The sequence below is a fragment of the Microsporum canis genome, genomic scaffold (assembly GCF_000151145.1).
Source record: "Microsporum canis CBS 113480 supercont1.2 genomic scaffold, whole genome shotgun sequence".
Classification (NCBI taxonomy): domain Eukaryota; kingdom Fungi; phylum Ascomycota; class Eurotiomycetes; order Onygenales; family Arthrodermataceae; genus Microsporum; species Microsporum canis.
The window spans coordinates 138,636-163,592 of record NW_003299168.1 but is presented as its reverse complement, the minus strand read 5'-3'; the positions used below and the strand labels follow the sequence as shown (position 1 = coordinate 163,592).

Genomic DNA, 24,957 nt, shown 5'->3' with positions numbered 1-24,957 from the left:
TTCAGGACAAGAACAAAGACAAGAGCAGGCACGGGCACGGGCACAAGTGCAGGCCCTGGCAGAAATCGAAGCAGAAGCACGGGCTCTAGCACTGGTGCACGAGCATACGCGGGCATTGGCGGCAGCGGAGTCGGAAGCCGAGGCACGGGCGCAGGCGGCGGTCCTGAGACAGCTGCAGGCCTATGCAGAGACGGGGGCGGACGCACAGGCTCAGCAAGCAGAGGCGGCACGCATGGGGACACACGACCGGGCGCGGGCCCGGATGCAGTGGAAGGAGGAGCAAGACCAAGCGACGGTCGAGGCCCAGGCACGGCTGGCGGAACAGGAGGCCAACCCGAACCGGCAGGATCTCAGCCCTCGGCAGCTGCGACGGCGCCGGCCGCCCAACTACTTCTACCCGGTGAGCAGGGGCATATCCGAGGCGGCGTCGCTGTACGAGGCGCGGGCGGAGGCGCTGGGAGAGGTGGTTGAGGATTCCCTGCTGGCGGCGGACCGGGGCTCTGACGGGGAGGAGGGCGGGGAGGTGTTTATCAGACACGGGCTGGTGCACGACGGGGACATGACGGACCCGCCGCGGCTGACGCAGCTGAACCTGAGCGTGAACATGCTGATGCTGGGCCAGATCACGGAGGACGAGTGGGCGCTTGCACGCCGGGAGGAGAACCAGCGGGCGCGGGCGCGGGAGGTGGTGCTGGGGAATGTGCTGCGGGGGGTGAGGAGGCGGTTTGACGGGTGGAGGAGGCTGGTGGAGTGGTTGAGGGGGGTGGGGGAAGCGCTGGAGGGGTTTGAGATGGAGTATGACGAGGGGGTTGAAGGGGAAGAAAAGGGGGACCTTGCAGGGGTTGAAGGGGAAGAAAAGGGGGACCTTGCAGGGGTTGAAGAGGAAGAAAAGGGGGACCTTGCAGGGTTTGAAGATGATATTGAGACTGATGAGTGAAGTCATGTATTGTTAGTCTATGGAAGACAAGAATGTACAAGAAGGACTTTTCAGTAGTAGAAGAGTAGAAGTAGAAGAGTAGAAGAGCTAGTGGGTGAGGAGGTCGTGCACGCTCATGCCCATCTTGCGCCGGGCGTCGGGCCATATGGTGGGCGAGGGCAGGGTGTTGGAGTGTCTGCGGTCGTTGTTGAGCATGAGGAGGGCGGCGGTGGCCTCGCGGTCCATGTCGGTGTCCTGGACGGCGACCTCGTCGGAGGAGGGGACGAGCAGCGGGGAGGTGGTGGTCGAGGTGGACATGCTGTACGACCTGGTGGAGGCGTTGCTGGTGGTGCTGGTGGTAGGGCGCAGGGCGGGCGAGGGCAGGACCATGGGGATGATGTCGAAGGAGGCACGTGACGAGCACTCTCTGGCGCTCTGGGCGGGCGAGGGGATGGCGGAGGCGCAGAGCGGGTCGAGGTCGGGCGAGACGGAGTAGCTGCTGGTGCCGTCGAGCGGGACGGACGGCTGCCACGCGGGCGAGGTGGGCGTCTCGTCCCGCCGCGCCTTGAGGTCCTTGACGCAGCTCTCCAGGTAGTTGACGTACTCGATGCTGGCCTGTTCTCGTTAGCATATATATATGTGTATGGTGTATGGATATACCTGGAGGATGGCGAGCTTGTGCATCTCGTGTCCGCGGCAGGCGGGGATCATGTCCTTGAGCGTGGCGAACTCCTGGTTCATCTTGGAGCGCCGCCGCCGCTCGATGAGGGAGTGTGCGGTGCGTCTGGCGATCTTGCGTCCGGCCGCGGTCGCCGCGCTGGCCTTCTTCCTCCCGCTGCCGGCGGCCTGCTCGGCGTCGTCGTCGTCGCCCTGCCGGGTCTTGGGCTTGACCTGGATGATCTTGCGGGTGCGCGTGGGCGGCGGCGGCAGGCTGAACTCCGGCTGTCTCTTGCGTCGCCGCCCGTCGTCCTCCTGGCCGGCAGTCGTGGCAGCGCCGTGGATGGCTGCGGGCGGGAGCGAGAAGTAGAGGTCGTCTGCGCTCTTGTCCATGGCGGCGATGTCGGTGGACGATGCCGGCGTCAGAGGCAGGCGTGGCCTGGGCATCTCTATGTAGAAGTGGTAGAGTGGTAGAGTGGTAGAGTAGAAGAGAAGTGGAAGTGGTAGAGTGGTAGAAGTGGTAGAGTAGAAGAGAAGAGAAGTGGTAGAGTAAGAAAAGGTCGATCCTGTTCGTCTGCTCGACTCGCGTGTTGCCAACGGTTGGCTGGCAGCGGCCGGAGCAGAAGCCACCACATGGACGCGGGGGGGGCTCCCATTGGCCGGTCGCCAGCACCAGGCACGTGTCGTCTTCTGCCTCTTCGGGCTAGTCTGGCTAGTCTGGCTTAGTCATGTGCTTACTCTTTTACTTTGCTTGTTTGCATGTTTGTCTCTCTCTACTACATGGTACCTCCTCTTCTTCTCTTCTACTTCCCACTTCTACCACTCTTTGCATGTTTGCTGTCTGCATAGTTTGCATGTTTGCTGTCTGCATAGTTTGCATGTTTGCATGTTTGTCTCTCTCCTCTTCTACAGGCCAGAAATGAGCAATCACCTACACCAGTACATGCAGGTAAGTATATAGGCGGGTTACAATAACTAATAACTCAACCAGATGCTCAGTTGTAATGAAACAGGGCTTAAATAAGAGAGGAGAGGTATAGTAATACATAGTAATAAGAGACAGCGAAAAAAAGGGATCGAAGGACTCATCCGGTATTACTTCCCAGGCTTCTTGAATAGCCTCAAATAAAGCATCTTTCGTTGCTTCAGCATCCTTTGGTAGTGATAGGATATCTGGGTATCTTATATATACGGGTTCCTTGGGTTTTTTCCGGACATATTCGATTAAGATCCGGGGAATGGGGTGGCCAGGATATCGTAGTTATTCCATGAGCCTATATCCAATCTGATACCCGGTGGGCAGTTCTGGCCGGAGGTCGCGTTTCTGGATAGTGTTGGCCACTATAGTGTAAGGAATGCTCAAGCGAGCACTAATTTTGATAAGCCCCCATCATAAAGACCATAAATTAAGCCCCGGGTATGGCTAGAGAGCTCCTTTCTCCTTCGATTGCTATTAATTTCAGCTGCTGCACCACCGCTCTACCACTACTTCTCTAACCGCGCCAGGAGATCCTCGCTTAGTAAGCCGGGTCCCTCTTCCAGCACGCCCACCCGGTTTGCCCCGACCCTCCACCAGCCGCGGTCGTCCTCCCGGGCCTCCGCTTCTTCTGCTTCCGCCGTGTCCATCTCCGCCCTGACCCGCCTGTCCACCACCGTCATCCCCCGCGTCCACTGCCCCCGCGTCTCGACCCTGACGTCGCGCTCGCTCCACCGCCACCCCCCGCCCGTCAGCACGTACCACACGCACACCGGGTCGTGCAGGCTCATCTCCTCCTCCCCCTCCACCGCCTCCCTCCCCTGCCGCGCCAGACGCAGCGCCCGGATCGTGTCGAACGTGTGCTCCACCACCGTCGACACCAGCTCCGCCACCGGCGAGCCGGCGGATAGCCGTGGCTGTATCGCCGCGCGGAACGCAGAGGGCGTGAAGTTGTGCCTGTGCGTCAGGTCCAGCGGCGCCATCTTCAGCGTCAGCGGCCGGTCCAGGCGTCCGGGCGGGCACGGCAGCGTCGGCGAGGCCGCCGAGCTCAGTCGCGGCCGGCTCGACGTCAGCGCAAGCACCCGTGCGGCGGCCACCGGGTCGGCAAACACGTTGAACTCCGCAAACGGCGTTACCTGTCAGTACTCAATGTGTAAGTGATGTAGTGATATAATATAGTAAGTGATGAGGATGTAGTAGTGATAGTGACGCACGTTGCCTGGCTCGTCGATGGCGCCGCCCATGATGACCACCTCCTTGGCCCGCAGGAAGGCGTCCAGGTCCTCCGCCGCGGCCAGCGCGAGGTTGGTCAGCGGCCCCACGGCCACGATCGTGATGGTCCCTGCGTCGTTCTCGCGCAGCAGGCGCAGCATCTCCCGGTGCGCCAGCTCGCGGGACGGCGTGTACAGCCTGTCCCCTCCCTGCTCGCCCGCCGCCTCCAGCTCCCGCACGCTTGCCGCCGTTCCGTCCGCGGAGCCTGGGGCAAACAGCGCCTCGTAGGACTCTTCCGCCGACAGGTGCGGGCACTGCTCGTCAGCATGTATCTATAGTTATAGCTGGCGGGCTACCGGGCCAGTACCTTGGTGTGGACGTTGCCTAGTCCGTCAAAGCCGTGGAAGTACCCTGCGTCCACCGGCTCGCTGTCCAGCGCCCTGTCCGCACCACACGCGACGATAGGCTTGCATGCCCGCAGCGCCTCGAAGCCGGGCGCGAGTCCTCGCTCGCGGCGCCACGCAAGCTCCTTTTCAACCACGTGGAACACAGACACCGCGTTGCGTAGACATCTGCTCGTCCCTCGTTAGCATGGCATTACGTATAATGGCTCTCTACTTCCTTTCTGATTTCGATGTTGCCGAACGTCAGCGAGACGAGCAGCACCTGTAGCTCCTCTGCGGAGGAAGAGAAGGCTAGCAGTAGCGCGAGGATGTCGTCGACTCCCTGGTCACGTTAGCCCGTGTCCTAGTCGTGCATGCGCGTGGGCAGAGGGACGTACCGGGTCGGTGTCGATGATGATGCGTTTCGGCATGGTCGTTGTTGTAGTTATGTGGGTGTATGAGGATGTATGGATGTATGAGGATGTATGGATGTATGGATGTATGAGGATGTATGGATGTATGGATGTATGAGGATGGATGTATAAGGATGTATGAATGACTTATATATGACTTATATACTAGCTGCCGGGTTACTAACTGGACCCACCTATCGGACGCACGGAGGTGCCGTCCTGATATCTCTCTCTTATAAGTATATGGTCTACATGTGTATGTACGATGTATGCTTATTTGGGTAGTACATGCGGCTCAAGGCCAAGATGAAGTTAATAGCCGACGCGCTTATGTCATCTTCTATTCACATCTACTTACATGGTGCTGCACAGTGAACTACACATGGTGGAAGATACCCCAGTCAGTCTCTGATGACTCTTTCACCACCGTTCACTGCCCTTCCGTCAAATCTGTGAAGATGGATGTATGCACTGACTGGACTATATATTCTGCCTCCTCCCTCTTTTCCTTTTTCCCTTCTTTTCTTCATACCATGCCTTGCTTGATCTTGGCCTTGACACCTGATCTACCCAACATGGAAAGAGACTGCGTTCGAGTGAACCCGCACTTCCTCCTAGGCGGATCCCCCGAGACATCAGCAGCCGTACAGACGGTCGCCCGCCCCCTCTCTCACGCCCTCTTCTCCTCAAAGAAGATCCGGCTCTTCGGGCCCCTAGGCGCAGCCATCCCCCTTCGCGAACTCACCATCGGCCCAGGAGACCATCTCCCGGCCGGCAACGGTCCCAACGCACAAGCAAACCAACTTCAAAACCAACTGCCCTGGCTCCCTGGCCACGGCGCCACCACCTTCTACACTCCGTACATCCCCGAGGATCTATCGGCAATCCAGCTTGAAATCATACTCCAGTTCCACCGCTTCGTACATGGGTATCCCGTCCCCTTTATCGATCAGCATCTCGTCCCTCGCATTTTGACGGTACATGACCAAGTGCCGACACCATCCACAGCGTTTGACGAGACTGCTCGGCGATATACCTACCAGGGCTGGACACGCGCTCACTTCGTCGACTTCTTCAATGAGTATTGTGCCGGTAAGGTCACTGCCTGTGTGCTTATGGGTGACATGGGGCTTGATGTGGGTGAGTGGATGAATACGCTGCCGCCTGCTGGCATGCGGTGCGAAGACTGGGCGCAGATGTTGCGGGAGATAGGGAGTTTGGATAACATTGTTACGGACGAGGAGATGGGGGATGTGTTCGTTGGAGTGGGGGAGTATGCTGATTTGCGCGAGCGGGAGGTTAGAGCTCTGGTTGAAGGCAGGATGGTGAGAGAGACTAGGGCTGGGCGGCGGAGAGTTCGCAAGGGGGAAGAAGAAGATGATCATGAAGTATAAGGTTGGCCGGTGGAGGGCCGGAAAAGGGCCGAAGGTGGTTGAGTTGCGGGCTCAGTGGCTCTTGGGTTGGCTTGGCTTCTATGGTTTTGGTCTTCGGATTGGCAATTTTGGGTAGACTAAATATCTTTTCTTAACTTGCTGGTTGCTGGTACCTTGCTTGATCTTCGAGCGGCTCTGTCGAGAAAATTCATTCATAGATCGTATGCTAAGGTACTGGCAATGGATTATGCATAGATGTATATATCATCCAGCAAAATGGCCCCTTGGACCCGGCAAGATCCAGCCAGACACTGCCGGCCCGCCGTTAGGACGCGCCGACTGGCCCAGAGGTAGCTGCAACGAAGAACCAACCAGCCGGTTCTCCCCGTACTTAAACGTAAGTATGGGCGTGGCCGACTCCACGCGGCCCTTGAAATCGTCCAAGAGGCTACGGACACCCCATCTCCGACTGGCAACTTCAAGAATGGACTGCGTCTTGGCCAGGGCTTCCAATGCCCTAGCTGTAGGGTTTATCCGTTTAGATCGGTCTATGTACGGCGGTAATGGTGTCTCAGAAGTGCCTGACGTCGAAGCAGGCTGCATCAGCCGCTCCGGAAGTGTCTCGCTGAGGACTTCGTTATGGTAGTGGTTGATGATGACGATCAGTATGCATGCAACAGTGTATACGCGTTCAAAGTCAATGTACGTCACTGGCAAGCAAGTAGCAGATGAGTTCAGGAACGTATGGAAGTTAGCGAGGAAGTCAATAGTGTATTCGAAGAGAACTATTCGGTTGATTTCGCTTATTACGGGGTCTCGTTTGGATGGCGAGAGCACTAGGATGCAGGTGTATAGTAGTTCAAGGTGGTATAGTGGTATTAGGTGTGGGGGTAGGTCTGCCCGAGCCGTCTCAAACCAGTCCATGAGAACGGCGCAGCGTCTCCAAGAGACGATCTCGGCATCGGGCAGGACTTCCCTCCCGTTGAAATATAGGTCTTGGTAGAAAGCGGATTGCTGCCGTCGGACTTCAAAAAGTCGCGTGGCTGCTTTGATGTTTTTCGGGGATATGGCATCCCCTAGATTTATCGTGTTAGAAGATACTATGGGTGGGAGAGGAACGTTGACAGAGTCGTCGGAAAATGAATACGCTCGTCCCAACGCTCCGCTAACAAACCTAGACTTGAATTAGTTTGTAAACGTTAAAAGTCCGACAGTAGCTACGTACCTATCAATAGAGTAAAGACAGTGGAATGTCTTTCTGGACTGGTTCAAAACCGCACCGTCCATGTTTATTATCGACCGTTGTTCTTGATGTATCCCCAGATCAGTGGCTACCCGTGCAGCCATGCCTATCAGATACCATGTCTTAAAGTACTTGGGCGCAAACATGGAGAATTGCGTCAACAGGAGAATAGATTGTATACCGGCAAGTGACCCCGGATGTAATACGTCCTCGGCATACTTTAATGCACCATAGACATGGCACAGCGCGGCTTCGCACTCTGCATCTCCATGAGTACGTGACTTCATCGCCAAGGAAATTGCCAACACCATTCGCAGAGACCAGTGGTCAAAGCTTGTTGAGAACCTGCCGCCATCCTGGTATATATTATCCAACGAAGCCCAGAACTTGGTCTCCGTGAGAAACGGCATCAAGACATAGAGGTTGTCAAAGTAGTACTGCACGAGGCCTATAGCTTCCGCTCTGGTTGGGTACTCGGTCGGCGGGCATGGCGGTACCGAAGATGTCCCCTTTGCCACGGTCAGGAGGAGTCCTGCAAAGGATGTTGAAGATGTGATCCCATAAAAATCTCGAGATGTAGCGTTGACCGACCTATACCGGGAGCGACATTAGACAACCTACAGTGCCACACAAGGTCCTAGGTATACCGACAAAAATCCAAAATCACCAACTAAATCATCGATATCAGATGTTTCTTTGCCGTACATTGCTGCACTTGTAGTCCCCGATGCATCTGGCGAGTCTTCTGGCTGAGCGCCTCGAATCGCTGCTAGTCTTCTCTTCAAACGCTCACACTGAGCTTCCAGAGCAGCAACATAGCTTCGTTCTTTTCCCTTTGCAAACTCATCTGTAGCTCCAGAGCAGGTTTGCGCTTTGCCCGCCCGCTCGCAGGCTGAACAAGCCGGTAGTTTGCCATCACATTTGACCTTGGACGACCGGCACCTGGAGCAGGCTGCAATCGGGCGGCTAACTTTCAACAACGGATCGTCTAAGAGGGCCGTATATATCGCATCCATCGCGTTGTCGGTCGTATAGGGCTGTATATTTTTGATTCCTCGAGCCGCGGCTGGTTACCACCACATACTCGAGTGAAGGCTGCACGGTTGAGATTCAATGCGGGGGGGTCATGATGGGGTGAATATCATGCAGTGTCCATCTATACTGCAAACTCCAGCTTCCACGCATGCCACCAACCGGTAGCACATACACCAGCTGTCAAAAGGCCGCGCATCAAGCATCAACATGAAGCTGGTGGAGAAACATCTCAAAGTATGAGATGAAGTTGCTTCTCTGATTATGTCATAGTTCTTAGTAATAAGGTTCAAACTGAAAAAAAGAAACACCCGAAAAGAATAATATTACAAAAAGTTTGGTCTCTGGTTTATCATAAGTTGTACCATCCTTCTACTATTTGTCGTCTCAGGTTATACAGTGATAAGTGTTAAATCACAGAAGAAGAAGAGGAAGGAAAAAGGAAAATCACGAGTTACTCGTAATCCTCAAGCAAAAGACGCCCTTGCGGTGGAACACTGGCGATATTATACCAATTAATCACCTCAAACTTCCCACCCTCGAGCTCTATGCGCGAATGCTTGAGCAAAGCGAGAACCCAACTTTTGATTTCTGTGAAAGGTTAGCACAGTAATTTTTGCATTTTCCTCCAAAGGGCTCTTACCCATTATACCGAGGAACCGGCCCGGACAGGACCATCGCCCAAGCCCAAAGGCCATATACCCCGGCCCTGCTGTGGCAGCAGACTTCCCCGTTCCAAGCCATCGCATGGGCTTGAACTCGTTGGGATCCTCAAGGAACTCGGGTGATCTATTCGATAAGTACGCCACCGGGAATATCAGAAAGCCTGGCGACCTCTTGTTAGAAATATACCCAGTGATCGAACCAGATACTAAAGCTGTGAACATACCCTTGGGAATTCTATAACCGGCCATTTCGACCTCTTTAACAGTAAGTCTGGCGACATTAATCGTGTCTCCTTTCATTCGCAGGACTTCACGAATGAAAGAATCAGTAACAACTGCTTTTGCCATATCAGAAGAATCAAACGTGGTGCCCTCCTGGCTGCTCATAATAGAGGAAATTTCACTATGAATAGCTTTCTGGCTCTCGGGGTGGAGCGCTAGGTAATATGTAATCCAAATAATTGTGGCAACTCTAAGATATAATGAGTCGTCTGAAAATGAGACACAGGAATGTCCGGAGGTATACTAACGTTTGGTGGACACTGACGAATGCAATGGTAATTATTAACACAATAATCCATATCCTCGATGCAATGGGCACATAACCATTCTTAGATGCATATCGACGAATAAGGTACTCCACGATCGTTTCATCCTATTATAGAGACGGTCAGAAGAATGTCGCCTAACTGCAATTCAATAACATACTTTGGTATCACAAGGGGTTTGTTTGGCAGAGATATCCGTCCATAATTCTCCGGCAAATTTCCGTCCAAAATCCCACGGGATTCGAATCAGCATAATTCTAATCCTACGGTTCATCAATATATTTCCTGCTTCCAATATGCAGGAACGCGCCTTACCAAGTGTAAATTTGCCACAGGAGAGGCAATTTTCGTGCACAAAACGGTTTATTAGGGACCAATCCCATTAGCTCTGAGATATCTCTGGAGAGCGCGATGACACTCTTCGAATATTCTGGGTTGACATATTTCTAGAAAATTTGTCTCATCAGATATATCCCCGAAGCGCAGCCTGTGTCTATATTCATGCTTACCTGACCTAGAAAGATGGTAATTGTTACTTCGGCGAGGGTGGAATGCAATATTGGCTTGATATCAGTAGGTTTTTTATGGCGTGCGGCCGCGGCTACCTCTGAAACAGCACGCTCGAAAATTGGCCATACTATTCTCGACAGATATTAGTACTGCGGAAGACGAGCATATACTCCTAGTGCCTACCTTTAGGAATCACTTGGTTCAAACGTCGGCCCGAGAAATCTCTTGCGATGGTATCCAGGTCACGAAAGAAAGAACCTTCATGGAGGTTGATCAGCCAGTTAATACCCAAAACCTATATGCATCTTGTTACCAGGCGGCTATCAAAAAATATTATCAAAGAAGAGGTACCTTTGCCATTCCATTTTCAAAACTGAATGTCTTATCTTCCGTTAGGATTCGTCGCGCATATTGATCTGAAACAAGCATCTCTTTCTACACGGAAAAATTATTATTATTGAACAAGCTGGCATATGGTATCTCACATATCAATGCCCTTACATTGCCGTTCCGTTTGACCATAATAACTGGACCATGTTCACGCAGGCCTTTAGACATTGACTCTATGGGCGAATGGAGAAGTTCGTGGTCCTTGGTAGACAAAAGAGTCAGGAGTTATAAACAAATATTTTCTTCAGCGCTTGCATCTGCCGTTGCCAGACCTACCGTGATAGGGACAAAAGGAGGGAGAGGGAGTTTAGATGCATTCTATAGTCTTAGCCATTCGGCCTTTGGTTAACAGTGTCTCTATCAAGGTCCGGATGGGCACAACCTTCATGTGAGTAGTGAGCTTCCATAGCATCCAAGAGGCTATGAAAAACAGCCCGCCTACAACAGCGAATTCAGTCCTGAATATAGCCATAGCGGTTCAAGGGCAAGGCTTCTGGGTAGGTGTCCAAAATCTGGTATCGATCGAAATCTATTCAAAAGACATACGCCTAATGAATTGTTCTAGGGAGTCGGCCGTATATATGCCTAGATCGCTAAACAGACTTTCGAGGTCTAAGCTTTGGCGCCGTTTCTTTTAGTTAATCGCCGCATGCATCAAAACCGTGCCGATGCAACTTTAATTTTTGGGTTGATGAATTTCTATACTCGGATATTGAGTTCTTTTCCAACTTCTTTGTGCATTGTTCGTGAGGTTTTATTGGTATGGATGCACCGTAAACACCGGTCGATATATTGACTAAAATGCTAGCGTCTAGAAGTGATAAACGCAGCCATTGTCACTATTGCAAAAGAGTGATTTCTTTGTCTGGGCGCCCCCAAAAAATTATATCCCTCACCTCATACAGTAGGGGATAGGAGCGCATAAAAACCCTCGCGTTTCACGGCATATTTACGCCATGGATATATCACTTGTCTTTTCATTGATCCTCAATCCATCATGCTTAACTTCTCGACTTTGATAGACGTCCAGCGCACTCAATTATATCTGGAAGAAATGTTTTCAAACGGATTCCGTTTGTTCACAGAAATTTACCATCAAATACGCACCCATCTACTTGATGCTCAGTCTATACCTAGACAGGGCTGTGCACTCTTTATTTTGACGCTGTAAGGCCAGACTGAAACTTGATTACATCTCCTACTGATGGCTATGATAGTGTAGGCCATATATCTCTATTTGCTATTCTGTCAACCATTTGGTATATCCGGTCTTTCGATCAAAATTTACGGATAGATAGACGGTTCCGCAAAGCACAGATCAGACATGAGATCCTCGAGTCCCTGCTTGGTATAATTGGCATTGGGCTAGCCAATACCCTCTTCGGTATGCTTCATATAAATGGGTATTCACGTCTATATCTTTCCATGAAAGATGGTCCAGGAACATGGTATGAGATTCTCCAATACCCCCTCGCGATGTTCCTCATAGAAACGGGAGTCTACTGGCTGCATCGGATGTTCCACCTTCCACTACTATATTCATACACACATAAAAGCCATCATCGGTAAGATTTCTCCCCACAAGCAATGTCAATGGTTCGAAGTAGAGATGCTAAATATAGGTGGAGGTTCATCATCTCAACGCCTTTTTCTGCCTTCGCATTCCACCCCTTGGAAGCCTTCATTATGAGCTTTCCCAACCTGGGTGTCCCTTTCCTCATTCCCATGTCAATAACATCGTATCTTCTACTTTTACTATGCAGTACTGTGGAGACCATTCTGAGCCGTATGTTTACCGCAGCCCCGTTTCTTTTGTACAGGAAGGTTGCTAATGGAACATATGCTCCGTAGACGATAGTAGGAAGGGTTTTCACACGGTACATCATCTCAACCCAAAGGCCAATTTCGGACAGATGCTTACGATCTGGGACGTACTCATGGGCACTTATCAAAACCCACTGGGCCATTTCCGGACAGGTTCTGCGAATCCCTTAAGGATATCGCGAAAGGGCCATAAATAAGCTCCAATAACATGTTATGACCATAAATGGCATGATGATGGTGCTAATTGACTGTTAGCATAAGCGGTGTTGGCGGAAAGGAGGCGGGAATGGGTTATTTATAGCCAACTAACGGCGTTCAAAGGCTTAGAGGCTATGTGATTTACTGTTATATATGTATGAAAAGGATGCTGAGCTAGGAGTCTCTACTATATATCTGGTGCTCTTTATGTTCATCATCCTTGCATGGTAATTACTCTAAGTGGTAGTGTATTTATTTAATTAATACTTTAGAGGAAAAGGTGAATAAAGATTATCATCCACATCTTGATCCACCACGCAACATATCAAATATCTCCTTATAGACTCCATATTGGAGATTTCCTAGAATACGTGAGTAATGTATTTTAGAGCTAGTATTTCAGTTTAATATACTATATAGTTACTAACTCCATAAAAATTAGTCCTGAAACAACTGAAGGCTTGGTATGATCTGCAGCAAGACGATCATAGCAGCTACCCCCTGAGATACAGCTAAACCCAGGCCAATACTGTTGCTGTTGCGTGCAGAGTACGGAGTATACAGAGCCTTGGACGAGCAGATGAGGAACTTATAATCAGCATATATGTTCATGTTGATGACAATCAGGCTCATGTTGCTGCAGCTTGTTTGCCAGTTCCACAGCCGCTATCAAAGTCGCTCGGATTGATCAACTTCTGCAGCATCCAGAAAAACAACAACCCTGCAAAAGCCTCTATCGGGATTTGGTTTCGGTCATGGCGCAAGTACCGATATCTCGAACCTGCGTTTATCTGGCCAGATGGTTTTGACTCGCCATTCGATAATGCTCGTCAGTCTTCAGTATCATTCCCGGAATCTGTTTCCGGGTAGATTGATGGCCATCATTGGACAACCCAGCGTTTCATCCCTTCAGGTTCAAAGTGCCGTGAGGGAATGACAGCAGATCGCTATCCTGCAGCTGCCACCCTATGGCGGCGAGGGTCCGCGGGTGGCTTGAATCCATCCCTGTACCCGCAGGTTATATATATTCGAGCATTGCTGCCCTCCCTGACAAGCAGCAGCTCCAAAGAAACAAGTGTACAGGACCAGAAACCATAGTCAAAATGAAGTTGTGCAGCCCGACATTGGTTACCCTCTATGCTCTAGGCATCGGAGCAACGTCTGCTCAGGCAGCCCCAGATTCTAATAGCACATGGCCTGTACAATCGTTCAATAGTACCGACATTCGTGCCTCTATTGTTGAATCCTCCAAGACTGGCGAGACTGAGCTAGGATACATATTTCTTACTCCCTGGAACGGCCATCGTAGTGGTCATCCCTCGATTTACCAAGATGATGGCCAGCTCGTCTGGCAAGGCCCAGAGGGAACCATCTACGGTTTTCGCCCACAGAAGCTGCATGGGAACCCTATGCTTGTTTACTGGGAGGGCCAATTCACGGGTACGGGGTATGGTCACGGTGCCATCAATCTCCGCAACAGCTCCTACGACTTAGTACACAAGATCACCCTGTCCGGCGAATATTTTAACACAGGTCTCGATCAGGAGGTTGAATCCCATATCGATTACCACGAGGGAATCGTTGAAAATGACAAGGGATCCATTCTCGTGGCTGCGGTTAATATCACCCAAGCTGATCTTCAATCCGTGGGAGGCCCAAAGGATGGCTGGGTCGTTGATGGTTTGATCTATGACATTGATATTGCAACAAACAAGGTCCTCTTTCGCTGGAGTGCCGTGGAGCATATTGACCAAATTCCATTCAAACTGTCCCAACGCCCGCTTGCCGGTACGGGGACATCTGAGAAAAACCCATGGGATTTCTTCCGCACTTCATCCACCGTCAGGTATGGGGATGATTACCTTATCTCATGGGACTATGGATGCAGTATACTACATGTTGCTCGCAACGGAACAGTTTCCTGGAACCTTAATGTAAGTGGATCTATTCTTTCCTATTATTATAAATATTCTTAATCTCATAAATCTCTGCTCTCCTTAATATGATGGCTAACCTTCAACGCTTTCTAGGGTATAAATGGTGGTGACTTCAAATTGGGACTGAATTCGAACTTTTGCTTCCAATACGGCTTCCGCCTCAATGAACAATCAGAGGAAAAACTCAGTGTCTCCATGCACAACAACGATAACTCAGAATTCAGCAATGGAAGAAACCCATCAACCGGACTTGTCTTAGACATTGACCTCCAGAAGAAGGAAGTCATCGGAAAGCGAAGGCTGTGGAATAGAGAGAATCCCGTCGTCTCTAGAGATCTAGGAAGTTTCCAGTCGCTGCCAAATGGACATGCATTGGTGCATCATGGACAAATCCCACTCATTGAAGAATATAACCAGGATGATAAACTTGTTATGCAAATCCGCTACGGACATGATTTAGTGGATGCGTCCTATCGAGTGCATCGGGTTGCTTGGACTGGAATGCCGAGCGCGAAACCAAGTGTCAAGGCATGCCGCAAGACGGATAAGGATATAGTTGTGTTTGTGAGCTGGAATGGAGCCACAGATGTGAAGTCATGGAAATTGTCTGAATATTCGGACGACAGAAAAGTAAATGAAATAAAAAATGAGCCTTGGGGTGGGTTTGAGACGATGATACAGGCGCAAACCACCAGCAAAAAGGTTCTAGTTTCTGCAGTTGGAGGGCCTGGCAATGGAGTGCAATCTGATCCTATCGCAATTGGTGAGTGTTAAAAGATGATGAGGGTACACGGAGGGGATAATGCCATTAATGTTCACTTATACTCCGAAGGATCCGCTATTTAGTAGCTTAATTCTATAGACAATATGGTCAGAACCAGTAAATAAGATAATGTTAACGACATTTATTTGGCATTCCGGATTGAATAAAATAAAAGGAGATAAGCTACTTAGATCTGTCACAAGATACCTATCCTTTCCAAAGTCCATCCCAAATGCTCCTTTTACAGAGCCACTTACCCCATCAAATATAGGACCTTCAAATCTCTATACCCTATAATACATAGAACTGGAGTGATGATTATCCAACTTTAATGTCAGCTCGACTGTTTCAAGGAAGGTTCATGGGCTACTACCTAAGTGGTTTGTCGGTGAACCATTGCTCTTGGAGCAACTTCGTAGCTGTAGCTCTGTCCTTAAGCATCCGCATTAATGTGTGCTAAAGAAGCCGTAACGCCTTTCTTTATTCTCTCGCTCTAGGCGAGTTTCCAGGGACTTTCATTGTAAGTAATTGGTATAGATACCTAATATCTTGAGCCCAGTCGGAAGTAACCGTCGCTCTTCAGGAACCATTCGGGCGACGGTTTGGCAGAGTCAAGTTTAAAGTGATATATGAAGCGAGAACCGTCCATAACAAACGCAAACTTATCCTAGGATGCTATGAGAGATAAGAGTTTGCATGGTAGGTAATTGAACAGCATCAAACAATTCCACTCATGCATTCGCCAGTTATATTCCGTTTCGATGTTTCAATCAAAAGGACATTGCAACATTAAGTTCCTTTCATATAGGACATTATCGTGTCTGTAAATGAAGAACTTTGGCTTTAGTTTTTGCCAATGAGTCGGCGGGTTATCTGCCTGCTTTTATCGCTACTCCGTAGTTAGTTAATCAGAGGAGGTTCTCTAGAGAATTGGCCGGCAACATCGAAGCTGCACTGGACTTTTCCCTATCGGATGGACGCTTTAAACACTGTAGCGGATCTGACGCCAATCTGACATCTCCTGCCTACTATCAAGATCGAGTGGGAAATCCAGCCCGGATTTGCGCTGGTGGTTCGTTTGAAGCCTCAAGGAAAAATATTTATTATGTAATTAAAATTACATAAGCTATATTCACTTGGCGTTCGTCATATATAAAAGTTAAAAGCGAAAGCTATACATCTCTTCTCTTTATCCTAATGATAAAGACAACACATTATTCATAGCAACACACCTTGCCCTTCAAACGCATTGTCCTCTAGCTCTAGTAACACTCTTACACTTCATAAGCCCTCGACTCGTCTCCTTTTATTTCTAGGAGTTACTATCGTTTTTCAGCACAATGAGTAGCATCTTTCCGGGCGACAAGCCCCCAGAGCGTTTACTCAGGAGTAACGCACCACCCGTCTTAAATCCACCTTCTCCTCAGAAACTCTTTAATCATATTCGCAGAACAATCCTAGAATCAAACGAGAGTACGGACTTGACTTTCGACGGGATCCCTCCAGAAACAGGTTATGTGGTAACCATCTCCCTCTGCGAAGATCCAGATATTGAGCGCGTCTTTCCAAGGTATGTTAATCCCCTAACAACGATCTTATTTCGCAAGCAATGATTAATATCTATGCACACCTTTAGAATTTCATACAACTCCCATAGTCAAACTATCACAATCGGGGTCATGCCTACGCCCATCCATAACGCTCATTCACCGTGGATCACGCATGAATTGTATCACATGCGGGACACCGGATTCTTAACGGCACAGGAATTATATAGTCTTGAATTTTGCGTGGGCACATGTATGTACTGTGTACTCATACCCTCCACCTCCAGTTAATAACCTAGTTGAATAGCATTCAGAGGGTTTCAAGGCCCTTATGCAAACTCGGTAAAGGAGCCCGATGCATGTATAGTTCCGAGCCAACGATATTTCCCAACTGTTGTCATTGAAACAGGATGGACGGAGTCCTGGCCAAGACTTGTGCGCGACAAAGATTTGTGGCTACAAGGCGCGCCTGTAGAGCTTGTCATTCTCATCAAATGGTCTAAAATTTCAAACGATCGCGTTAAAGGGGACTTCGAAATCCATGAACGGGGTCCTGGTGGATCAAATCTATTACAAAGCGAGGTACTTGGATCTTCTCTCGTTTCCCAGAACTATATTGTCTAACTAGATACAGTCCATCTTCCCTGCACCTACTACAGCTGCATCACAGGCCATTTCCGTGACACGTGGCCAGCTTTTTGGGATAAACTTACTTCCTGGAAGGAATCCCTCTGATATTTTTCATCTATCTATCGATAGGCTCCGAATCTTGGCAGACAGTAGGATTCGAAATATGGGGTTAACACCCGCATAGCCTTGGGGCGGGTACGCTGAGAAGAGACTGCCTGATCTGTTATGCAACGCTGATGTCATCTTTGGAAGCTGAGGAGCTACATATAGGTAAGATATCTACCGAAGAGATACATTCACATCAGCTACTGCCCCCGCCTCGTACTCCGCATCCTGCTGATTACATGGCAACAATGTAATCGGACAAGGCTTGATATGGGATTGGCTGGCACATATTAAACCCTGCACTGCTAGCCGAGATTGAAACCCGCATTTACAAAGTATTTATATAATACTTCGTACTAGCTGCGCCAACATAGATCCCCCGCGTGGATCGTTATTATATATCATCATTGGGCCTTGGCCTGCTATTGACTCGGCATTTTCTTCCCATTTTAAAGCTGCCTCAATAAGTATCAACAGGGCAGGAATATACCTCGTTCATGACAATGAGCTCCTTGCCTCCACTACATCTACTAGGTGAACTCCAGGAGAAATGGATTATACCGCTGGCTGTGAGCATCATAGCGATTTATGTGAGCAAAAAACCGACATTCTATACCCATGTTATATGGAATTATATGCCTTAGATGGTGTGCGCGCTTAATGACCTTCTCGCTAATACTTTACACGAATCTTTAAATGAAATTAGGTTCCACTGGTTGCAGTTTATCGCTTGACGCTACATCCCCTAGCGAAATATCCTGGGCCATTCTGGAGTAAATTATCCGACTGGCCGTTCTTCTTCGAAGTTATTAGTGGTGACCGCCATCTAGAATGTTTGAGACAGCATGAAATTTATGGTAAGCCAAATATAAATCAAGCTAGAACGAAGAGTTGTTTAACAAACGTTGATAGGCCCGGTTGTACGTACTGGTCCGAATAAAATATCCATTAATAGTGCATCAGGTATGCGACAGATATATCACCGCAACGCAAATGTGAAAAAGGGCGATTGGTATTTAACTCTATACGCTTCTGCTTCCAATGCACATACTGTTCATACAGAAATCAACAAGGAGAAACACGGCTTTCGGCGCCGCGTTATGGAGCATGCTTTTTCTGATGCTGCGCTGAGGTCTTCTGAAGAGTTTATCGTTGATAATGTCAAAACATGTTGTGATCAACTCAGCAAGACGGCCGCATCTCCAGGAGCATGGGGAGTTCCCCAGAACATGAATGACTGGAGTACTTACTTGAGCTATGATATTATGGGAGACTTGACGTTCAATACAAAGTTCAACTGCATGAAGAGCGAAGACAGCCGATATGTTCCTGCTCTTATTATTACTGCGACCCAATTTCTTTATAATGTTAGCCTAAACAACTGGCCCCCGTTGATACATTTAGTTGAACTCCGAACTAACTACATCTGTTATAGCTCGGCTATTTGCCATTTGCTAGATTTGTTCGTCCTCTACTTGGTAGCAAACTATTGGAAATCCTCGGGGGAAAGCTAGCCCAGGATGGAAAGCGTTATACGGCCTATGCCGCCGACCAATTGTCTCAACGTCTCAAAGCCACTGAAATGAATGATCCTGATTTCCCTAAGAAAGACTTGATGCACTACCTAATCAATGCAAAGGATCCGGAGACAGGAAATGGGCTCAGTCGCGCTGAACTTGCCGCTGAGACTAGTCTTCTAATAGCAGCTGGGTCCGATACAACATCAACAGCCCTGTCTGGAGTCATCTTTTATCTTCTTCATTACCCAGAGTGTTTAGAAAGGGCCACGACTGAGATTCTATCTACATTTAGCTCTATCGAGGAAATTCGCGGTGGAAGCAAGCTCAATAACCTTACCTACCTACGAGCATGCATTGACGAAACGCTGAGACTCAGCCCATCGATACTAAGCGGCTTGATGGTAGAGACGCTACCCGGGGGCATCACTGTTGATGGGAATTACTTTACGGAGGGAACCACGCTTGGAGTTTCTCCGTATGTCATCCATCGTAATGCAGAGTATTTCTCTTCTCCGTATGAGTTTCGGCCAGAGCGATGGATTGCCACCGATAAGCCATGTTCAGTTATCGCTGAGGATGATAAAAGAACCGTTGAAGAAGTTTCCAATGCTCGATACGCATTTTTCGCATTTAGTGCCGGGCCTCGGGGCTGTATTGGGAAGAATCTGGCTTACCTGGAACTTCAGATTACCCTTGCAACCCTCCTCTTCAAGTTTGATATCCGCATACCTCAGGACGAAAAATTGAGGCAAATGAGTGGAGGAGGAACGCTTACCAGCAAGCATCCAGGCCGACGTAGGAGTAGTGAATATCAGCTACAAGACCATTTTGTACCATTGAAGAAGGGACCAATGGTTCAATTCAGGGAGAGGGATCGCTCAGCTAATGATGCTTGAACTTACGGGAACTGCTGTTAATACCTCATCCAGAATTCGCAAATTCATCTCGTCAGGCCTCGCCGGTAGATGGAAAAGGGGAGCCTCTTGGACCGTTTCATTCACTATACCCGTCGAACAAACTTCGTTCTCCGTGTATGTAACGTTTTTCGGTTCTGGTACTACTGAGACATCTGTTAAAGATCTTAGCGAATATAGCAGTTTGCATTTTCTATGATTTTGTCAGACCTGATTTAGGGGCTAGTGAGGTCACAGGTCTTTCTTGACTTACGTGCAGCCAGCCGAGATTCAGCAAGAAAATCCCGTATGCCGGTGGTTAGATGACGGATTAAGATACTCATTTCTCTCTCGGGCTTTTCCGGCCTTGTTCATACTGTCAATTCGATTAGGAATGCCCTGAGAAGTAGTTCATGAGGCTACTATAAGTCGACCCGTGGGCGGTATCAGCTTCTTCAACATCCAGATACGATATATGCTAGATAAGAACGAACAGACTTACACAGACCGAGCCAGATCTAGGTCCTCGCCTCTATCAAGTCCTACATAGTACATAACGAAATCCGATATGGCCAAATTTAGACCCAAGGACCGTACCCAGTACGCATATCGCAACTGACAACGTTAAGTAAACCAGTTGGATCTCTGAATTGATAGAGGCCAGTACTTTTCCCTTGACTCTAACGGATTGATACCCTGATGAATACTTTTCACAAGAGTTTAGGCCCACATTAGGAGCGAATAGATCGGCCAAGTGACACCAGCGATCCGGCGTATTTTCCCATATTAAATCTTGATTTATTCCCCGGTTTGTGTTTATGAGGCCCATTTGACCGCAGCTTTCAACTCTTCGTATATGTGCCACAGGTTTCGGGTAATCCTCCCGCAACGATAATATAGGCAAAAGCTATCCCGTCACTGATCAGTTTTCCTGCTCACGCTTTTATGAAGCGCTTTGGTCCACGAACTTCTCACACGCGATGGGCTCATGTCATTCTAAAGTTGGAGGCACGAGTTGCATATCGAACTTGTGCAATGGGCTAATGCTGGTCTCGGCTGATAGTGTAACATATTCGTATGTTTATATTAACCTGTGGTGTATTGTACAACCCCCCAGTTTTTACGTCTACTGAGGATAACCATGGAAGAAGGTGTGCAACGACACTAAGTACGGCATCTAGAGGCCCATGACATATGAACTAGGTAAAGACTCCAGGTGTCTCATACCTCTCGCCTTGATGATGATTGCTTTTAACACAGGATTTTCCCCAAGTGTCATATCTCGAGATACGACTACAGTCTATCCCTTTGGTAACTTAAGTGGGAAGTCCGGAAAAACAGGGATAGACTCCGTCATCCTGTCAAGAGCACATTTACTGTGTCCTTTCATCGGAATATCAAAAAGTTAATCATAGCATTGCAGGTGATCCTTGACTTAAAGAAGCCTCTACCGTTGGCTGATGAGGAAAACCATCTAATCTCCCTTACCCTCCATTAGCTAGCCTCTCGGGATGACCTATATCCTATGGGGAACCAGTTAGCTAGGCTTCGTGGAAAAGCCCGTTTATGGGTCCTACCGCCTAGGAAACTGACCATCTTATGCTTGTTTCTACACTCATAAAATGCCAGGTCTTGTCATCTTGCGTATCAAAGATAGTACCGTCCCATATACTTGCTTTGGCATCTACAAACATGTATAACCGGCATGTTCATCTTTGCATATGCCCCAAAGCTCGCTGGTATGATATGTGGCGAGAGAGTGGTGACGACGCCAGTGACATGCCTGATACCCAGACTATTGGATTATATCCGACATAGTTCTCACGATTTTCCCGAGAACGTTACATGGACAAGTTCTGCATGAGTCCTATAACACATTGGTTCCCGTGTACTCTTCTTCTGCTGTCCGACAAGATAACTTGATCTATGGGGGATAGCTGAAGATGGCTCAGCCTGTGATTCCTTGGAAGAATGGAGCATCCCTGGTATCCTAGTGTATCCGGCTTACGCAGTTTGCTCTGAGCTACGGTCGCTGCAGCCACCCAGGTAATGCGTCAACAATGATGTATGAAGTGCAACACTCGTGATGAAAAGTAGGGCCAAGTACCAGTAATCACGACTCTGCGATACCAATATAGACCGGTAAGGGCGGCTGGGATTTGTATATAAATGCTGGACCTCACCTCGATATTCTTACAGCGGATCGTTTATCTTTGCAACATCAACTGAACACCAGCCGTGACGTGACAATGGGGTTCTTCCGCACCTTATTTTCCTTTTCCATTTTTGCGCTGTCGTTGGCCGACACCTCTAAGTTTATCGGTCTCGATGATGTCGATAATATCATCCCTAACTCTTATATCGTTGTGATGAAGGGCGCTGTCACAGAGGCAGAGTTCAAAGATCATCAGGTTTGGGCATCCAGGATCCATCGCCGTAGCAAGCGTGATGGAGCGGCGGATGGGCTTGATGGCCTCAAGACTACCTTTGATTTCCAGGGGTTCAAGGCATATTGTGGAACATTTGATAAAGAGTCCATCGAAAGGATCACCCGAAGCTCTGATGTATGTGATATACCAGCCTTTTGCATGTTTATGATGTTATATATCTGACTAGATGCTTCCAACAGGTTGACTATGTGGAAGCAGATCGTGTAGTGAAAATGGCTGCCCTGAATACCCAACGGAATGCACCATCTTGGGGTCTTGGCCGAATTTCACACAAGAAGGCCGGTAGTTTCGACTACGTCTACGACAGCGATGCCGGCAGCGGTATCACTATCTATGGTGTTGATACTGGCATTGATATTCACCACCCTGACTTTGGCGGCCGTGCAACTTGGGGGGTTAACACTGTTGATAGTGAGAATTCGGACCAGAACGGCCATGGTACTCATACTGCCGGAACCTTTGCGGGAGCAACGTATGGTGTTGCTAAGAAAGCAAGAATCATTGCAGTCAAGGTGCTCAATGCCGAGGGCACGGGATCTACCAGCGGTGTTATCCAGGGTATCGAGTGGAGTACCAACCATGCTAGTAGTAACGGTCTGAGTGGCAAGGCAGCCATGAATCTGAGTCTCGGTGTCCGTAGCTCTAGTGTTTTTAACAGCGCAGCTGAAGCAGCACAGAGGTCTGGTATCTTCCTTGCTGTGGCAGCTGGAAATGATGGGGTAAGTTTTCCATTTTCTAGTTTCTATCGGCCTGGGCATTTAGGGAAACTAACATACTCGTCCGAAAGACCGATGCGGGACAGTTCTCTCCAGCTTCTGCAAGAGGTGTTTGCACCGTTGCTGCTACCGACGCTCAAGACCAAGCAACGTCTTGGTCTAACTATGGATCGACTGGTGAGTGGCTTTCCTTTCCGGAATGGAATCATGTTAATGTTCTTGGGTTGTTTCACATTGCTTACGGTTTTGAAATATACAGTTGCGTTATATGCTCCAGGGGATAAAATACTCTCAATATACCCCAATGGAGGAACGGCGACGCTGTCCGGTACATCGATGGCTTCTCCTCACGTTTGTGGAGTCGGCGCATATCTGATGGCCCTTGAAGGAATCGGCCCAGGCAGAGTCTGTGACCGCATTAAACAGCTCGCACTGGAAAGTGTGAAAAACCCAGGACCAGACACCACTAGAAGGTTACTCTATAACGGTAGTGGTGCGTAAATGGATCATCAATGTGATTGGTGAATAGCTAGCTGCCACTGCAGAAAATGGGGTATTCTTCCCGTCATTAATGCTGCTGGCTGTGAGATCATTGTATTGATCTATTGTTCTATTTTTGGGCCATTGGAGGGAATTTAGGTTAAGATCAAGTGGAATAGAAGTGGCGATATCCAGCCAGGCTCCAGAGGATGCGTTCAACTTGTTATGACCTTGCTAAAACACAACCAAAGTAGATCTGACTTTTGTTTGCTCATCATGTGTATCTTGTGTAAGCTTCAACTCTCAGGCCCCTAAGCACAGGATCATCCCTCCTTATCCGGGGTGCTCAGCAGCAGGAGGACTCAGCAGATCTAGACGCCATCAATTTCCATGCTTTTGCCATCCGATGCTGTATACGTTGTGCAACGACCAGAGTAGGACACTATGCCGAGGGTGACAACATACCATCTATTCTCGCGTCTAGTCGCCTTCACGCATCAGCCTTCGTCTCTTGTCTTTGTATTGGCTATCAAAGATTCAAAGTGTTGAAGATGTTGTTATTTTTTGCCTCTTAGTCATCTGTAAATTCCACGTGACAATGCCGTCTCTCGGACCAATAATTATCCCGTATCACGTGAAAATTTCCTAAAGGGGAAATGTCAACTTCCAACCAAGCAAGTCGCTGTCGAGACATCCAGCTTGCGATACTTGAAGAATGTTTGCTTCTGTGAAAGTCGTCTACGGAGCAATACTTATAAAATGGAAAGTTGCATTTGAAAACGGCCTGGCTGCCAGAGACAGAGGTGAAACTCCAGGCGTTCAGCACTAAACAGGAAGAAATAGCCTGGGTCAACAACATGAGACAACAACCGATCCTAACGAAAAATACGGGCTGGGGAACGCGGGGTTGAGCGCGCCCCTTAACCTGCAACTATCCTGGGCCTTTAACTGCAACGCTGGCCCACAGAACTAATTGGCAGGGACAGTTTCGACATCCGCCTCTAAAAAAGAACTTCAGGGGCAAAGCAACCAACGACAGGGCGCAGCTTGGCTGCCAGGGAAATACTCTTGTTCAAGCGCTGCCAATTAAAATCTCCGGTCCGTGTCCAACAGAATTTATGAGCAAAAAAGAGGAACTCCCGATGGTCGAAAGTTTGTTGGATCTATCGCTTGTCAGACAGCTTTGAGGGTTCGGAGTGAAATGTGAAGCAACTTAAAATATCGCCCTGACAGGTCTGTCGCTCTGGTGGTCTGAAACCCATTTCTCTCAGAACCCTGCATCGGACACGCCTCTCATGCCATGTTGGTCTCTGGTTTGATTACGGTTTGTTTATCTGTGGGGTCAGCCAGAGATCGGCATAGCAGTCTCTGGAGACTCGTGATAGATGTTCATGATGCCCCATTTTCTGCCCTTTTAGCCAGGCTTTATTCGCAGGTATAAGCTTGTTTACATGTGTGATTGACAAGTGATGTCTTGTCTTGCACGTTGCATGGGCCGTGGTGCGCGGCCTTCCCGGATGCTGTGATCGTCATTGTGGACGGAGAGTACATCCTTCAGTACCATCCTTCGTATACC

The 24,957-nt window shown here is 49.0% G+C and overlaps 12 protein-coding genes across 12 annotated transcripts in view; 6 read left to right on the top strand and 6 right to left on the bottom strand.

The window, feature by feature from the left end:
- The window catches only part of MCYG_01487 (epstein-Barr nuclear antigen 1), a gene marked incomplete at both ends in the record, with an annotated part of 1,704 nt that extends 767 nt beyond the window's left edge, over window positions 1-937 (top strand). Inside the window, one exon of the mRNA XM_002848507.1 lies at window positions 53-937. Coding sequence (XP_002848553.1) covers window positions 53-937 — 885 coding nt within the window. The remainder of the gene's footprint in view (window positions 1-52) is intronic.
- An 87-nt stretch (window positions 938-1,024) lies between these two features.
- Window positions 1,025-2,020, bottom strand: MCYG_01486 (extensin; the record flags this gene model as incomplete). The annotated part of the gene is made up of 2 exons (XM_002848506.1): window positions 1,025-1,531; window positions 1,577-2,020. 2 exons carry the CDS (start codon window positions 2,018-2,020, stop codon window positions 1,025-1,027), a joined length of 951 nt encoding a protein of 316 aa, XP_002848552.1.
- A 1,012-nt stretch (window positions 2,021-3,032) lies between these two features.
- Window positions 3,033-4,575, bottom strand: MCYG_01485 (inosine-uridine preferring nucleoside hydrolase; the record flags this gene model as incomplete). The annotated part of the gene is made up of 5 exons (XM_002848505.1): window positions 3,033-3,685; window positions 3,760-4,093; window positions 4,129-4,333; window positions 4,363-4,487; window positions 4,543-4,575. 5 exons carry the CDS (start codon window positions 4,573-4,575, stop codon window positions 3,033-3,035), a joined length of 1,350 nt encoding a protein of 449 aa, XP_002848551.1.
- A 557-nt stretch (window positions 4,576-5,132) lies between these two features.
- Window positions 5,133-5,951, top strand: MCYG_01484 (uncharacterized protein; the record flags this gene model as incomplete). Its single annotated transcript, XM_002848504.1, has 1 exon — window positions 5,133-5,951. One exon carries the CDS (start codon window positions 5,133-5,135, stop codon window positions 5,949-5,951), a length of 819 nt encoding a protein of 272 aa, XP_002848550.1.
- A 243-nt stretch (window positions 5,952-6,194) lies between these two features.
- On the bottom strand, window positions 6,195-8,327 carry MCYG_01483 (fungal specific transcription factor domain-containing protein; the record flags this gene model as incomplete). The annotated part of the gene is made up of 3 exons (XM_002848503.1): window positions 6,195-7,104; window positions 7,156-7,764; window positions 7,825-8,327. 3 exons carry the CDS (start codon window positions 8,187-8,189, stop codon window positions 6,195-6,197), a joined length of 1,884 nt encoding a protein of 627 aa, XP_002848549.1.
- A 332-nt stretch (window positions 8,328-8,659) lies between these two features.
- Window positions 8,660-10,486, bottom strand: MCYG_01482 (conserved hypothetical protein; the record flags this gene model as incomplete). Its single annotated transcript, XM_002848502.1, has 9 exons — window positions 8,660-8,796; window positions 9,095-9,342; window positions 9,401-9,525; window positions 9,579-9,681; window positions 9,734-9,864; window positions 9,928-10,055; window positions 10,112-10,223; window positions 10,280-10,363; window positions 10,430-10,486. The coding sequence occupies 9 exons, from the start codon at window positions 10,484-10,486 to the stop codon at window positions 8,660-8,662; spliced, it is 1,125 nt and encodes a 374-aa protein (XP_002848548.1).
- An 829-nt stretch (window positions 10,487-11,315) lies between these two features.
- On the top strand, window positions 11,316-12,339 carry MCYG_01481 (sterol delta 5,6-desaturase ERG3; the record flags this gene model as incomplete). The annotated part of the gene is made up of 4 exons (XM_002848501.1): window positions 11,316-11,485; window positions 11,536-11,883; window positions 11,947-12,104; window positions 12,170-12,339. 4 exons carry the CDS (start codon window positions 11,316-11,318, stop codon window positions 12,337-12,339), a joined length of 846 nt encoding a protein of 281 aa, XP_002848547.1.
- A 969-nt stretch (window positions 12,340-13,308) lies between these two features.
- Window positions 13,309-15,051, top strand: MCYG_01480 (conserved hypothetical protein; the record flags this gene model as incomplete). The annotated part of the gene is made up of 2 exons (XM_002848500.1): window positions 13,309-14,274; window positions 14,371-15,051. The coding sequence occupies 2 exons, from the start codon at window positions 13,309-13,311 to the stop codon at window positions 15,049-15,051; spliced, it is 1,647 nt and encodes a 548-aa protein (XP_002848546.1).
- Window positions 15,052-16,380: 1,329 nt separating this feature from the next.
- On the top strand, window positions 16,381-19,738 carry MCYG_01479 (benzoate 4-monooxygenase cytochrome P450; the record flags this gene model as incomplete). Its single annotated transcript, XM_002848499.1, has 7 exons — window positions 16,381-16,610; window positions 16,677-16,840; window positions 16,895-17,169; window positions 17,523-17,572; window positions 17,683-17,856; window positions 18,278-18,689; window positions 18,758-19,738. The coding sequence occupies 7 exons, from the start codon at window positions 16,381-16,383 to the stop codon at window positions 19,736-19,738; spliced, it is 2,286 nt and encodes a 761-aa protein (XP_002848545.1).
- A 408-nt stretch (window positions 19,739-20,146) lies between these two features.
- MCYG_01478 (uncharacterized protein) lies at window positions 20,147-20,725 on the bottom strand (the record flags this gene model as incomplete). The annotated part of the gene is made up of 3 exons (XM_002848498.1): window positions 20,147-20,157; window positions 20,333-20,642; window positions 20,711-20,725. The coding sequence occupies 3 exons, from the start codon at window positions 20,723-20,725 to the stop codon at window positions 20,147-20,149; spliced, it is 336 nt and encodes a 111-aa protein (XP_002848544.1).
- A 504-nt stretch (window positions 20,726-21,229) lies between these two features.
- MCYG_01477 (uncharacterized protein) lies at window positions 21,230-21,715 on the bottom strand (the record flags this gene model as incomplete). The annotated part of the gene is made up of 4 exons (XM_002848497.1): window positions 21,230-21,281; window positions 21,329-21,419; window positions 21,455-21,530; window positions 21,581-21,715. 4 exons carry the CDS (start codon window positions 21,713-21,715, stop codon window positions 21,230-21,232), a joined length of 354 nt encoding a protein of 117 aa, XP_002848543.1.
- Window positions 21,716-21,984: 269 nt separating this feature from the next.
- Window positions 21,985-23,402, top strand: MCYG_01476 (alkaline proteinase; the record flags this gene model as incomplete). The annotated part of the gene is made up of 4 exons (XM_002848496.1): window positions 21,985-22,299; window positions 22,365-22,904; window positions 22,988-23,078; window positions 23,161-23,402. The coding sequence occupies 4 exons, from the start codon at window positions 21,985-21,987 to the stop codon at window positions 23,400-23,402; spliced, it is 1,188 nt and encodes a 395-aa protein (XP_002848542.1).
- Window positions 23,403-24,957: the final 1,555 nt, after the last annotated feature.